The following is a 15,389-nucleotide window of genomic DNA, read 5'->3' as shown; positions in this document are numbered from 1 at the left end:
TGTGTTAATGTAACCCCAAAATCCATCCAAAAACCCTCTAAAGATCCCCCAAATTTTCCCTAAAACTTTGAAAAAAAATTCCCCAATTCCCCCCAAATTTTTAGAAATTTCCCCAATTCCCCCAAGTTTTAAGAAGTTTACTAAAATCCCCCTAAATTTTCAAAATCCCTTGAAATGGGAGTTTTCCAAAGTCCTCTCAAGATGTCCTCAAAATTTCCCCAAAAGCCTTCAAAATATTCTGCAATTCCCCCAAAGTCCCCAAAATCATCCCAAATCCCCTCAAAAAGTTCCAAAAACTCCTTTCAGAACTCAAGATCCCCAAAATTCCCTCAGAACCTTTCCAAAAATCCCTGAAATTTCCCCAATTTATGTGGATTTCCCTCAAGTTTTAAGGGATTTTCCCCACAGTTTTATGTGGATTTCCCCCACAGTTTTATGGGATTTCCCCCCACAGTTTTAAGGAATTTTCCTCACAGTTTTACGTGTATTTTCCTCACAGTTTTGTGTGGATTTCCCTCACAATTTAATGGGATTTTCCCCCACAGTTTTATGGGTTTTCTCCACAGTTTTAAGGGATTTTCCCCACAATTTTACGTGGATTTCCCCCCACAGTTTTAAGGAATTTTCCTCACAGTTTTACGTGTATTTTCCTCACAGTTTTAAGGGATTTCTTTCACAGTTTTACGTGTATTTTCCTCACAGTTTTGTGTGGATTTCCCTCACAATTTAATGGGATTTTCCCCCACAGTTTTATGGGATTTCCCCCACAGTTTTACGGGGATTTCCCCCACAGTTTTACGGGGATTTCCCCCACAGTTTTACGTGGATTTTCCTCACAGTTTTACGTGGATTTTCCTCACAGTTTTACGGGGATTTTCCCCACAATTTGAAGTGGATTTCCCCACACAGTTTTAAGGAATTTTCCTCACAGTTTTACGTGTATTTTCCTCACAGTTTTAAGGGATTTCCTTCACAGTTTTACGTGTATTTTCCTCACAGTTTTGTGTGGATTTCCCTCACAATTTAATGGGATTTTCCCCCACAGTATTATGGGATTTTCCCCACAGTTTTATGTGGATTTCCCCCCCCCAGTTTTAAGGGATTTTCCCCACAGTTTTACGGGGATTTCCCCCACAGTTTTACGGGGATTTCCCCCACAGTTTTACGGGGATTTTCCTCACAGTTTTACGTGGATTTTCCTCACAGTTTTACGTGGATTTTCCCCACAATTTGAAGTGGATTTCCCCACACACTTTTAAGGGATTTCCCTCACAGTTTGGTGTGGATTTCCCCCACAATTTTAAGGGATTTTCCCCCACAATTTTACGTGTATTTTCCTCACAGTTTTACGTGTATTTCCCCCCCAGTTTTAAGGTATTTCCCCCACAGTTTTACGGCGATTTCCCCCACAGTTTTACCTGTGTTTTCCCCACAGCTCCCTGGAGTCGGAGGTGTCAGAATTCCGGACAGAGCTGGAGCGCAGCCAGGGCCGAGTGGAGGCTCTGGAGGCTGAGAAGCGAAGGCTGCAGGAGGAGGAGGCGCAGCGGCGACAGGAGAGAGACGAAGCTCGAGACAAAGTGCAGACATTGTCAGAGCAGCTGGAAAACACCGAGGTGAGGCCGGGAAAATCCAAGAAAAAACCGGGAATTTGGAGTCGTTTTGTTGCTCTCCAGCCTGGAATTCACTGAGGGAGAAAAAGGGCGGGAAAATGTGAGGGGAGAGTCCAGCAGGGGGCGCCAAAAAGGGCGGGAAAACGTGAGGGGAGAATCCAGCAGGGGGCGCCAAAAAAGGCGGGAAAACGTGAGGGGAGAATCCAGCAGGGGGCGCCAAAAAAGGCGGGAAAACGTGAGGGGAGATTGACCCGGGGAGCTGAAAACAGGAGAAAAACATCAGGTTTGCTCAAATTCCAGCTTTTTTGGGGTTGGAATCTCTCGGGGAGCCTCAGAATTTGGGAAAAATTGGAATTTTCACCAATTCAGCTGCTTTTGCAACAAAATTTAGATAGAGGGTGCTTCAAAATCTGCAAAAAGACAGGAATTTGGAGCCATTTTTCACTCTAGGGCCCAAAAAGTGGAAAAATATGGAGTTTGTGCCACTTCTGGCTTTTTTTTGTATCAAAATTCCCCAAGGGGTGCCTCAAAATGTGGGAAAATGGGTATTTTAACCAATTCCTGTGCTTTTAAAACCAGGATCCCTCAGGGTGCTTCAAAATCCACAAAACCCCAGGAATTTGGAATTGTTCTGTTGCTCACTGATTTAAATCCACCAAGGGGTGAAAAAAAAACAGGGATTTGCTCAAATTCCAGCTTTTTTGGGGTTAAAATCCCCCGAGGAGCCTCAAAATTTGGGAAAAATGGGAATTTTCACCAATTTGTCTGCTTTTGCAACCAAAATTAGAGGGTGCTGCAAAATCTGCAAAAATATAATTTAGAGCCATATTTTTGCTCTAGAGTGGCCAGAAAAAGGTGGGAAGATGAGGAGTTTGTGCCAACTTTGGCTTTTTTGGTGTTAAATTCTTCAGAGAATGTGGGGAAAATGAGAATTTTCACCAATTCAGCTGCTTTTGCACCCAAAATCCCTCAGGGTGCTTCAAAATCCACCAAAAAAGGGGATTTCAGAGCTGAAATCCACTGGGGGCACAAGAAAGGTGGGAAAATGAGGGTTTTGTGCCAATTCTGGTCTTTTTGGCATCAAAATCCTTCGGGAGGAGCTTTAAAATGTGGGGAAAATTGTGTAAAATGGGAATTTTCAGTAATCTTTCTCATTTTTAACCCCAAATCCCTTAGGGAAATGTCAGAAATTGGTAAAATCTGAGGAAAATGGGATTTTTGTACCAGTTTGTCTCTTTGGCACCCAAAATCTTTCAAACTTCAGGGTAAAGTGAGGGGGAGAAAAATGAGAATTTTCAGTAATCTTGTTAATTTTTAACCCCAAATCCGTTAGGGAAATGTCAGAAAATTGAGGAAAATGGGATTTTTTTGCCCGTTTCTCTTTTCAGCACCCAAAATTTTTCAAACTTCAGGGGGGAAAAAAAGGGACTTTCAGTAATTTTACTCATTTTTAATCCTAAATCCCTTAGGGAAATGTCAGAAAATTGAGGAAAACATGAGGAAAACAGGATTTTTGTACAAGTTTCTCTCTTCAGCACCCAAAATCTTTGAAACTTCAGGGGGGGAAAAATGGGAATTTTCAGTAATTTTGCTCATTTTTAAGAATTCCCAAATCCTTTAGGGAAATGTCAGAAAATTGAGGAAAACAGGATTCTGTACCAGTTTCTCTCTTCAGCAACCAAAATCTTTCAAACTTCAGGACAAAGTGAGGGAGCAAAACTGGAATTTTCAGTAATCTTGTTAATTTTCCACACCGAATCCCTTAGGGAAATGTCAGAAAATTGAGGAAAATAGGATTTTTTGTACCAGTTTCTCTATTCAAGAGCCAAAATCTTTCAAAATTGAGCACAAAGCGATGGGGAAAAAGGGAATTTTCAGTAATTTTACTCATTTTTACTCCTAAATCCCTTAGGGAAATGTCAGAAAATTGAGGAAAACAGGATTCTGCACCAGTTTCTCTTTTCAGCAGCCAAAATCTTTCCAACTTCAGCGCAAAGTGAGGGGGAAAAATGGGAATTTTCAGTAATCTTGTTAATTTTTAACCCCAAATCCCTTAGGGAAATGTCAGAAAATTGAGGAAAATATGAGGAAAACAGGATTTTTGTACCAGTTTCTCTCTTCAGCACCCAAAATCTTTGAAAATTCAGTGCAACGTGAGGGAGCAAAACCAGAATTTTCGTTAATTTTTCTCATTTTTAATCCTAAATCCCTTAGGGAAATGTCAGAAAATTGAGGAAAATATGAGGAAAATAGGATTTTTTTTTTACCAGATTCTCTATTCAAGAGCCAAAATCTTTCAAAATTCAGTACAAAGTGAGGGAGAAAAATGGGAATTTTCAGTAATTTTACTCATTTTCACTCCTAAATCCCTTAGGGAAATGTCAAAAAATTGAGAAAAACAGGATTTTTGTACCAATTTCTCTATTCAGCAGCCAAAATCTTTCAAAATTCAGCGCAAAGTGGGGACAGCGGAGGAATGGGAATTTTCAGTAATCTTGTTAATTTTTACCACTGAATCCCTTAGGGAAATGTCAGAAAATTGGTAAAATCTGAGGAAAACAAGATTTTTTTTTTTTACTGGTTTTTCTATTCAGCACCCAAAATCTTCCAAACTTCAGCTCAAAGTGAGGGAGAAAAATGGGAATTTTCAGTAATTTTGCTCATTTTTAATCCCAAATGCCTGAGGAAAATATGAGGAAAATAGTATTTTTGTACCAGTTTCTCTTTTCAGCAACCAAAATCTTTCAAAATTAAGCACAGAGTTAAAGAGAAACGACGAGAGGGAAACTCACAGGCACTCTCAATATGAGATATAAAATAAGCTCCATTTTATTTCACCAAACGAGAGACTTATATAGTGTTACAGAAGTTACTATTCATAGATACACACACACCTGCAGTCTGCTTCTCACACATTCAGGAATCCTCTTGCTAACTCCCTTATTCTTTTCTCATAACACTCCTGACTCCCTAATCTTTCTCATGACATTCTTCCCACAGAACATTCTCAGGCAAACAAACCACTGTAGCTTGTTGGAATTTTACTGAGGCCTGGGAATACTGAAGCCTTGCTCAGACTTGCTCAGTTAGCATGAGTTTTGCTGGAAAACTGCGTTTTCCAACACAGAGTGATGGGGAAAAAGGGAATTTTCAATAATTTTACTCATTTTTAATCCTAAATCCCTTAGAGAAATGTCAGAAAATTGAGGAAAACGGGATTTTTTTTACCAGTTTCTCTATTCAAGACCCAAAACCTTTCAAACTTGAGCCCGAAACGATGGGTAAAATTGCATTTTGGTGTATTTCCCTGTGCCCAGGCGGAGCTGCGCGCGGTGCAGCAGCAGCTGCAGGAACATCTGGCACAGCTGGCTGCTCTCAGGGCTCTGGAGGCTCAGCAGAGGAGCCTGCTGGCCGAGCACGAGGAGAGGATCCACAGGCTGGAGATGGAGAGGAGGAGACTGCACAACGACATCCAGGAGCTCAAGGTGGTTGGGGAATCCCAGAGACTGGGGGGTTTGGGGAGAATCCCACTGTTTATGGGGTTTGGGGTTTTGGGGAGAGAATCCCATTGTTTGTGGTGTTTGGGAGATCAAGGTGGGTTGGGATTTTGGGGGAGAATCTCATTGTTTGTGGGGTTTGGGAGATCAATGTATTCCTGTGTCCTGAGGGGAGAGAATCCCAGAGTTTGTGGGGTTTGGGGAGAGAATCCCAGAGTTTGTGGGGTTTGGGGAGAGAATCCTGCAGTCTGTGGGGTTTGGGGTTTTGGGGATAGAATCCCACAGTGTGTGGGGTTTGGGAGATCAAGGTGGGTTGGGATTTTGGGGAGAGAATCCCAGAGATTGTGGGGGTTGGGGAGAGAATCCCACAGTTTGGGGGGAGAATCCCAGAGATTGTGGGGTTTGGGGAGAATCCCAGAGATTGTGGGGTTTGGGGAGAGAATCCCAGAGATTGTGGGGTTTGGGGAGAGAACCCCAGAGATTGTGGGGTTTGGGGTTTGAGGGAGAGAATCCCGGTTTGGGGAGAGAACCCCAGAGATTGTGGGGTTTGGGGAGAGAACCCCAGAGATTGTGGGGTTTGGGGAGAGAACCCCAGAGATTGTGGGGTTTGGGGTTTGAGGGAGAGAATCCCGGTTTGGGGGGAGAACCCCAGAGATTGTGGGGTTTGGGGAGAGAACCCCAGAGATTGTGGGGTTTGGGGAGAGAACCCCAGAGATTGTGGGGTTTGGGGAGAGAATCCCAGAGATTGTGGGGTTTGGGGAGAGAACCCCAGAGTTTGTGGGGTTTGGGGAGAGAACCCCAGAGATTGTGGGGTTTGGGGAGAGAACCCCAGAGTTTGTGGGGTTTGGGGGGAATCCCATGGTTTGTGGGGTTTGGGAGATCAGTGTATTCCTGTGTCCTGAGGGGAGAGAATCCCACAGTCTGTGGGGTTTGGGTTTTGGGGAGAGAATCCCACAGTGTGTGGTGTTTGGGAGATCAAGGTGGGCTGGGATTTTGGGGAGAGAATCCCACTGTTTTTGGTGTTTTCCAGGGGAACACCCATGAGGGAGATCCCCAGGACTGTCTCCAGTGGCTGAATCCCACTGTTTTTGGGTTTTCCAGGGGAACATCCATGTGTTCTGAATCCTGGTTTTCTTCTGGCTTTTCCAGGGGAACATACACATGTTCTAAATCCCTTTTTTTGGTTTTCCAGGGGATCATCCGTGTGTTCTGAATCCATTTTTTACTTTCCCAGGGCAATATCTGCGTGTTCTGAGTCAATTTATTTCACATTTCCAGGGCAATATCTGCGTGTTCTGAGTCAATTTATTTTCCTTTTCCAGTGGAACATCCCCGTGTTCTAAATCTATTTTATTTTATTTTATTTTATTTTCCCAGGGCAATATCCATGTGTTCTAATTCAGTTTATTTTATCCAGGGCAATATCTGCGTGTTCTAAATCCCAAAATAAATCAATGTATTTTATTTAATTTCTGGAGGAACATCTGCATGTTCTGAATGAATTTTTTTTTAAATTTCATTTCATTTATCTATTTTATTTTATTTTATTTTATGTTTCTCCAGGGGAACGTCCGCATGTTCTGAATGCCAAAATGAATTAACTTATTTTATATTTTATGTTTTATATTATTTTATATTTTATTTTATTTCTTCCCAGGGGAACATCCATGTGTTGTATATCAATTTATTTTATATTTTTTATAATTTAAAACATACATATAATATAAAAATATTTATATTTTTATATAGAATATATAGATATTCTGTATCTATACTAATTTATTTTATATTTTATGTTTTATTTTATTTCATTCCCAGGGGAACATCCGCGTATACTTTATCAGTTTATTTTATTTTATATTTATTTTATTTTCTATTTCCAGGGGAACATCCATGTGTTCTGAATCAATTTATATATTTTATTTTATATTTTATTTTGTATTTCTAGGGGAACATCCACGTGTTCTATATCAGTTTATTTATTTCATTTTATTTTATTTCAATTTCTCCAGGGGAACATCCGCATGTTCTGAATCAAATTGTTTACTTAATATTTTATATTTTATTTCAATTTCCCAGGGGAAGACCCATGTATTGTGTATCAATTTATTTTATATTTTATATTTTATTTTATATTTCCAGGGGAACATCCGTGTGTTCTGAATCAATTTATGTATTTTATTTTATATTTTATTTTATATTTTATTTTATATTTCCAGGGGAATATCCGCATGTTCTGAATCAATTTATATATTGTATTTTATATTTTATTTTATATTTTCCAGGGGAACATCCGTGTGTTCTGAATCAATTTATTTATTTTATTTATTTTATTTTATATTCCCAGGGGAACATCTGGGTGTTCTGAGTCCCAAAGTAAATTAATTTATTTTATATTTTATTTATTTTATTTATTTTATTTCATTTATTCCAGGGGAACATCCGGGTGTTCTGCCGGGTGCGGCCGCTGCTGCCCGAGGAGCGCGACCGGCAGCGCGGATTGCCTCACCTGCACTTCTCTGCCCAGGATCCCCACAGCCTGGTGCTCACCCGTCCTGACGATGTGAGGGGAAAAACACCTTTATTTCCCTTAAAAATGCCTGTATTCCCTCGAAAAATCCTTTACTTCCCTCAAAAACCCCTTTATTTCCCTCAAAGATCCCTTTATTTCCCTCAAAAACCCCTTTATTTACCTCAAAGATCCCTTTATTTACCTCAAAAATTCCTTTATTTCCCTCAAAGATCCCTTTATTTACCTCAAAAATCCCTTTATTTCCCTTAAAAATTGCTTTATTCCCTCGAAAAATCCTTTATTTGCCTCAAAAATGCCATTATTCCCTCAAAAAATCCTTTATTTCCCTCAGAAACCCCTTTATTGACCTCAAAAATCTCTTTATTTCCCTTCAAAACTGCTTTATTCCCTAAAAAATCCTTTATTTACCTCAAAAAATCCTTTATTTACCTCAAAAACCTCTTTATTTACCTCAAAACCCCCTTTATTTCCCTCAAAAACCCCTTTATTTCCCTCAAAAACCCCTTTCTTTCCCTCAAAAACCCCTTTATTTCCCTCAAAAATTCCTTTATTTCCCTCAAAAATTCCTTTATTTCCCTCAAAGATCCCTTTATTTACCTCAAAAATCCCTTTATTTCCCTTAAAAATTGCTTTATTCCCTCGAAAAATCCTTTATTTACCTCAAAAATGTCTTTATTTCCCTTAAAAATTGCTTTATTCCCTTGAAAAATCCTTTATTTACCTCAAAAATGCCATTATTTCCCTCAAAAACCCCTTTATTTCCCTCGAAAAATCCTTTATTTCCCTCAAAAACCCCTTTATTTCCCTTCAAAAATCCTTTATTTCCCTCAAAAACCCCTTTATTTCCCTCAAAAACCCCTTTATTTACCTCAAAAACCCCTTTATTTCCCTTAAAAATTGCTTTATTCCCTCGAAAAATCCTTTATTTACCTCAAAAATGCCATTATTCCCTCAAAAAATCCTTTATTTCCCTCAGAAACCCCTTTATTGACCTCAAAAATCTCTTTATTTCCCTTCAAAACTGCTTTATTCCCTAAAAAATCCTTTATTTACCTCAAAAACCACTTTATTTACCTTAAAAATTGCTTTATTCCCTCGAAAAATCCTTTACCTCAATAATATCTTTATTTCCCTTAAAATTTGCTTTATTCCCTCGAAAAATCCTTTATTTCCCTCAAAAATTCCTTTATTTCCCTCAAAGATCCCTTTATTTACCCCAAAAACCCCTTTATTTCCCTCAAAAACCCCTTTATTTCCCTCAAAAACCCCTTTATTTCCCTCAAAAACCCCTTTATTTCCCTCAAAAACCCCTTTATTTCCCTCAAAAATTCCTTTATTTCCCTCAAAGATCCCTTTATTTACCTCAAAAACCCCTTTATTTACCTTAAAATTTGCTTTATTCCCTCGAAAAATCCTTTATTTACCTCAAAAATGCCTTTATTCCCTCGAAAAATCCTTTATTTACCTCAAAAACTCCTTTATTTACCTTAAAAATTGCTTTATTCCCTCAAAAAATCCTTTATTTACCTCAAAAATCCCTTTATTTCCCTTAAAAATTGCTTTATTCCCTCAAAAAATCCTTTATTTACCTCAAAAACCCCTTTATTTACCTGAAAATCGCCTTTATTTACCAAAAAAATCCCTTTATTTCCCTTAAAAATTCCTTTATTGACCTCCAAAACCCCTTTATTGACCTCCAAAACCCCTTTATTTCCCTCAAAAAACCCTTTATTTCCCTCAAAAATCCCTTTATTTCCCTTAAAATTTGCTTTATTCCCTCGAAAAATCCTTTATTGACCTCAAAAATGCCTTTATTTCCCTTAAAAATTGCTTTATTCCCTAAAAAAATCCTTTATTTACCTGAAAATCTCCTTTATTGACCTCAAAAATCCCTTTATTTACCTCAAAACCCCCTTTATTTCCCTCAAAAACCCCTTTATTTCCCTTAAAAATTGCTTTATTCCCTCAAAAAATCCTTTATTTACCTGAAAATCGCGTTTATTTACCTCAAAAATCTCTTTATTTCCCTTAAAAATTGCTTTCTTCCCTCAAAAAATCCTTTATTCCCCTCAAAAACCCCTTTTTTTACCTCTAAATCTGCTTTATTTCACTCAAAAATTGAATTATTTCCCAAAAATGGCCTTTTTCCCTCAAAAATTGGTCTATTTCCATCAAGTCCTTTATTTCCCTCAAAAATTGAATTTTTTCCCTCAAAAACTGCTTTATTTACCTCCAAAACTGATTATTTACCTCAAAAACTGCTTATTTCCTTCAAAAATGGTATTATTTTAAAAAAATTGCTTGTTTCCCTCAAGAAATGTAATATTTCTCTCAAGAACTCCTTTATTTCCTCCAAAAACGGCCTAATTTGCCTAAAAATGGTATTATTTCCCTCAAAAATTGAATTATTTCCCTCAAAAGCTCCTTTATTTCCTCAAAAACTGCTTTATTTCCATCAAAAATTGCTCTACTTGTCTCAAAAACTGCATTATTACCCTCAAAAATACCTTTATTTCCCTGAAAAATGCTCTATTTCCTTCAAAAACTGTAATATTCACTCAAAAATTGTATTATTTCCCTCAAAAATTGCCTTTTTACCTCAAAAACCCCTTTTTCCCCTCACAAACAGCTCTATTTCATTCAAAAATTGTATTATTTTCCTCAAAAATTGCTTTATTTCCCTCAGAAATTGTAATATTCCCTCAAAAATTGCATTATTACCCTCAAAAATGGCTTTGTTTTCCTCAAAAACTCTTTATTTCCCTCAAAAACTCTTTATTTCCCTCAAAAACTCTTTATTTCCCTCAAAAACTCTTTATTTCCCTCAAAAACTCTTTATTTCCCTCAAAAACTTTTATTTCTCTCAAAAATTGCTATTGCCCTCAAATATTCATTTATTTCCCTCAGAAATTGAATTATTTCCCTCAAAAATGGCTTTATTTCCCTCAAAAACTGCTTTTTCCCTCCCAAATCCCCTTTTCCCCCAAATTCCCTATTTTCTTTCCCTCAAAAAAAAATCCTTTTTTTAACCCAAAATCCCTTTTTTCTTTTTCCTTCCCCCCAAACTTCTTCCCCCAAAAAAGAGTTTTTCCCCCCAAATCTGCTCCTCCCAAAATTCCCTTTTTCCTCCCAAACTTTTCCTTCCCCAAAAAATGGCAATTTTTGCACTGGAAAATCACTGCTTTTCCCCAAAATTAGCTTTTTTCCCTCACAAAAATGAGATTTATTTCCAAAACCAATGTCTTTTCCCCCAAAAATCCCCATTTTTTCCCTCTAAGTTTCCATTTTCCCCCAAAATTTCTTTTTTCCCCCCAAATTTTCCTTTTTCCCCCCAAATTTCCTTTTCCTTCCCTCAAACCCTCCTTGCCTCCCAAAATCCCCATTTTTTCCCTCTAAATTCCCCTTTTTTTCCCCCAAATTTCCCTTTTTTCCTCTAAATTTTTTCCCCCAAATTTCCTTTTTCCCCCAAAAAATCTCCATTTTTCCCCCTAAATTCCCCTTTTTTTCCTCTAAATTTCCCTTTTTCCCCGAAATTTACCATTTTTCCCCCAAATTTCTTTTTCTTTCCCTCAAACCCTCCTTACCTCCCCAAATCCCCATTTTTTCCCCCCAATTTCCTTTTCTCCCCAAATTTCCCTTCCACTCTAAATTTCCCTTTCTCCCCCAATTTCCTTTTTCCCCCAAAATTTCTTCTCTTTTCCCTCAATCCCTCCTTGACCCCAGAAATATGCGTTTTTTCCCAAAATTCTGGTTTTTCCTCTAAACTTCCCTTTTCCCCCAAATTTCCATTTTTTCCCCCAAAATCTCCATTTTTTCAAATTTCCCTATTTTCCCCCAAAATTTCCATTTTTCCTCCTAAAATCTCCCTTTTTCCCCCCCAAGCTCCTTTCTTTTCCCCTAAATTCCTTTTTCCCCCCAAAATCTCCCTTTTTCCTCCCAAATTTCCTTTCCTCTCCTCTCCCCCACTCCCTCCTTTCCCCCCAAATTGCGGTTTTTCCCAAATTCCCGTGTTTTTGCCCCATGCAGTCTCAGGTGGGCCGAGAGCGCCGGGCAGAGCTGCGCTACGACTTCAGCTTCGACCGCGTCTTCCAGCCGGGAGCCTCGCAGCAGGAGATCTTCCAGGAGATCCAGCTGCTCGTCCAGGTGGGCAACATCCCAAAAAACATCCTGAAATATCCCAAAATGTCCTGAAATAGCCCAAAATCCCCGAAATTCCACCCAAATCCTGCTCAATCCTGCTGAAAATACCCCAAATCCATCCTGGAGCTTCGCAGCAGATCTTCCAGGAGATCCAGCTGCTTGTCCAGGTGGGCAACATCCCAAAAAATAGCCCAAAATGTTCCAAAATGTCCTGAAATAGCCCAAAATATCTGAAATGTCCCACCTGGAACCTGAAATCCCCGAAATTCCACCCAAATCATGCTGAAAATACCCTAAATCCATCCTGGAGCGTCGCAGCAGGAGATCTTCCAGGAGATCCAGCTGCTCGTCCAGGTGTGTGCGAAAAAATCCCAAAAAATATCCTAAAATATTCCAAAATATCTGAAATGTCCCACCTGGAACCTGAAATCCCCGAAATTCCACCCAAATCCTGCTCAATCCTGCTGAAAATGCCCCAAATCCATCCTGGAGCCTCGCAGCAGGAGATCTTCCAGGAGATCAGCTGCTTGTCCAGGTGGGCAACATCCCAAAAAATATCCCAAAATATTCCAGAATATCCTGAAATATCTGAAATATCAAAAAAATCCCCGAAATTCCACCCAAATCCTGCTGAAAATGCCCCAAATCCAACCCCAAATCCATTCTGGAGCCTCGCAGCACGAGATCTTCCAGGAGACCCAGCTGCTCGTCCCTGAAATCCCCAAATTTCTGCCTAAAACCCATGAATTTCCACCTAAAATCCCTGAATTTCTGCTTAAAATCTTAAAATTTCCACGTATAACCCCCAAATTTCCGCTTAAAATCTTCAATTTTCCCCCAAAACCCCCAAATTTTCTCCTAAAATCTCAGAATTTCCACCTAAAACCCGCAAATTTCCCCCTAAACCCTTCAAATTTCCTTCTAAAATCCATGAATTTCTGTCTAAAATTGTCAAATTTCTATGCAAAACCCCCAAATTTCTGCTTAAAGTCTTCAATTTTCCACGTCAAACCCCCAAATTTCCTCCTAAAATCCCTGAATTTCTGCCTAAAATCTTCAGATTTCCGCCTATAACCCCCAAATTTCCTCCTAAAAATCTCCAAATTTGCGCCTAAACCACCCAAATTCCCCCCAAAACTGAAAAATTTCTTCCTAAACTCCCTGAATTTCTGCCTAAAATCTTCAAATTTCTACCCCAAATCCTCCAATTTCCACCTGAAACCCCCAAATTTCCACCTTAAATCTTCAAATTTTATCCTAAAATCATCAAATTTCCACATACAACTCCCAAATTTCCCCCTAAAATCCCCAAATTTCCCCCTAAAATCACCAAATTTCCATCTATAACCCCCAAATTTCCACTTAAAATCTTCAAATTTTCACCTCAAATCTCCAAATTTCCTCCTAAAACTCCCAAATTTCCCCCTAAAGTCTTCGAATTTTCACATGAAACCCCCAAATTTCCCCGCAGTCTGCTCTGGCCGGCTCCCCGGTGTGCACCTTGGCCCACGGGCAGACAGGCAGCGGCAAGACCTTCACCATGGAGGGTCCTGAGCTGCCCGGAGCCCCAGTGACACCTCAGACCCCAAATTACACCTGAAATCCCCAAATTTCCTCCTCAAATCCCAAAATTTCTGCCTAAAATTGTCAAATTTCCATGTAGAACCCCCAAATTTCTGCCTAAAATCTTCAAATTTCCAGCTAATGTCTTCAAATTTCCACATAAAACCAGCAAATTTCCTCCTAAAATCCTTTAATTTCTGCCTAAAATCATCACATTTCCACGTAAAGCCCACAAATCTCTACTTAAAATCCTCCAAATTTCTCAGCTTAAATCTTCAATTTTCCACCTATAAGCTCCAAATTTCCACTTAAAATTCTTGAATTTCTGCATAAAATCCCCAAATTTTCTCCTATAACCTCGAAATTTTCTCCTAAAATCTCCGAATTTTCTCCTAAAATCTCCGAATTTTCTCCTAAAATCTCCAAATTTTCTCCTAAAATCTCCAAATTTCCCCCTAAAACCCCCAAATTTCCACCTAAAATCCCCAAATTTTCTCCTAAAACCCCCAAATTTTCTCCTAAAATCCCCAAATTTCCTCTTAAAATGTTCAAATTTCTTCCTAAAATCCCTGAATTTCTGGCTAAAATCTTCAAATTTTCACGTAAAATCCCCAAATTTCCACCTAAAACCCCCAAATTTCCCCGCAGTCTGCTCTGGACGGCTACCCGGTGTGCATCTTCGCCTACGGGCAGACGGGCAGCGGCAAGACCTTCACCATGGAGGGTCCCGAGCCACGCGGCTCGCCGGAGCTCCGCGGCATGATCCCCCGCGCCGTGCGGCACGTCTTCCTGGGCGCCCGCGACCTGGCGGGCAAGGGCTGGCAGGTAACTCCCCCCCAGAGCCCCCAGCCCGGGACCCTGCCCTGCCCGGGGCGGCTGCTGGGACCTGAGGCCTCGTTAGTACCATTTCTCCGCCAGCTTCCTGGAGATCTACAACGAGTCGCTGCGCGACCTGCTGCTGGCCAAGGGCGACAGAGGCTCCGAGCTGGAGATCCGCAGGATGGGGCCGGGCACTGACGAGCTGCACGTGCCCAACCTCACCTGGGTGCCCGTGGAGACCGAGGAGCAGGTGGGGATGGGGGATTTGGGGAGATTTGGGTGAAAATTGGGTGAAAATCGGGGAAAGTTTGGGGATTTTAGGTGGAAATTTGAGGGTTTTAGGTGAAAATTTGGGGGTTTTAGGTGAAAATGTAGAGATTTTAGGTGAAAATTAGAGGGTTCTATGGGGGAATTTGGAGCTGCAGGTGCCAAAACTCACCTGGGTGTCTGTGGAGATGGAGGAGCAGGTGGGGATGGGGAATTTTGAGGAACTTTGGGGGAAATTTGGGGATTTTAGGTGGAAATTTGGGAATTTTAGGGGGAATTTTGAGGGTTTTAGGTGGAAATTTAGAGCTGCAGGTGCCAAACCTCACCTGGGTGCCTGTGGAGACTGAGGAGCAGGTGGGGAATACGAAATTTGGGGATTTGGGGGAAATTTGGGAGGTTTAGGTGAAAATTTGGATGAAAATCGGGGAAAATTTGGGGGTTTTAGGTGAAAATATGGGGATTTTAGGCAGGAATTAGGAGGTTCTATGGGGGAATTTAGAGCTGCAGGTGCCAAACCTCACCTGGGTGCCCATGGAGACCGAGGAGCAGGTGGGGATTGGAGAATTTGGGGAAATTGGGATTGTTATGTGAAAATATGGGAAAATTTAGGGATTGTAGGTGAAAATAGGGGGGTTTTAGGCAAAAATTTGGGGATTTTAGACAGGAATTTGGGGATTCTGCAGGGGAATTTGGAGCTGCAGGTGCCAAAACTCACCTGGGTGCCCGTGGAGACTGAGGAGCAGGTGGGGAATACAGAATTTGGGGATTTTAGGGGGAAATTTGGGTGAAAATCAGGGAAAATTTGGGGCTTCTAGGTGGAAATTTAGAGCTGCAGGTGCCAAACCTCACCTGGGTGCCCGTGGAGACTGAGGAGCAGGTGGGGAGGCAGGGATTTGGGGGGAATTTGGGAGGTTTAGGTGAAAATTGGGTGAAAATCGGGGAAAATTTGGGGATTTTAGG

General features: G+C 40.3%; 1 protein-coding gene across 1 annotated transcript in view; it reads left to right on the top strand.

Annotated features, from left to right (window-relative positions):
• The window catches only part of LOC146421459 (kinesin-like protein KIFC1), a 36,168-nt gene that overhangs the window by 1,300 nt on the left and 19,479 nt on the right, over nt 1-15,389 (top strand). The window contains exons 2-7 of the mRNA XM_085047153.1: nt 1,436-1,613; nt 4,928-5,095; nt 7,542-7,670; nt 11,667-11,783; nt 13,992-14,168; nt 14,245-14,412. Coding sequence (XP_084903279.1) covers nt 1,436-1,613; nt 4,928-5,095; nt 7,542-7,670; nt 11,667-11,783; nt 13,992-14,168; nt 14,245-14,412 — 937 coding nt within the window. The remainder of the gene's footprint in view (nt 1-1,435; nt 1,614-4,927; nt 5,096-7,541; nt 7,671-11,666; nt 11,784-13,991; nt 14,169-14,244; nt 14,413-15,389) is intronic.

Source organism: Lichenostomus cassidix, unplaced genomic scaffold (assembly GCF_008360975.1).
Source record: "Lichenostomus cassidix isolate B80296 unplaced genomic scaffold, HeHo_3.0 HiC_scaffold_33, whole genome shotgun sequence".
Taxonomy (NCBI): Eukaryota; Metazoa; Chordata; class Aves; order Passeriformes; family Meliphagidae; genus Lichenostomus; species Lichenostomus cassidix.
Note: the sequence above shows the minus strand (reverse complement) of the source record. Positions and strands in the feature narration are given on the sequence as shown.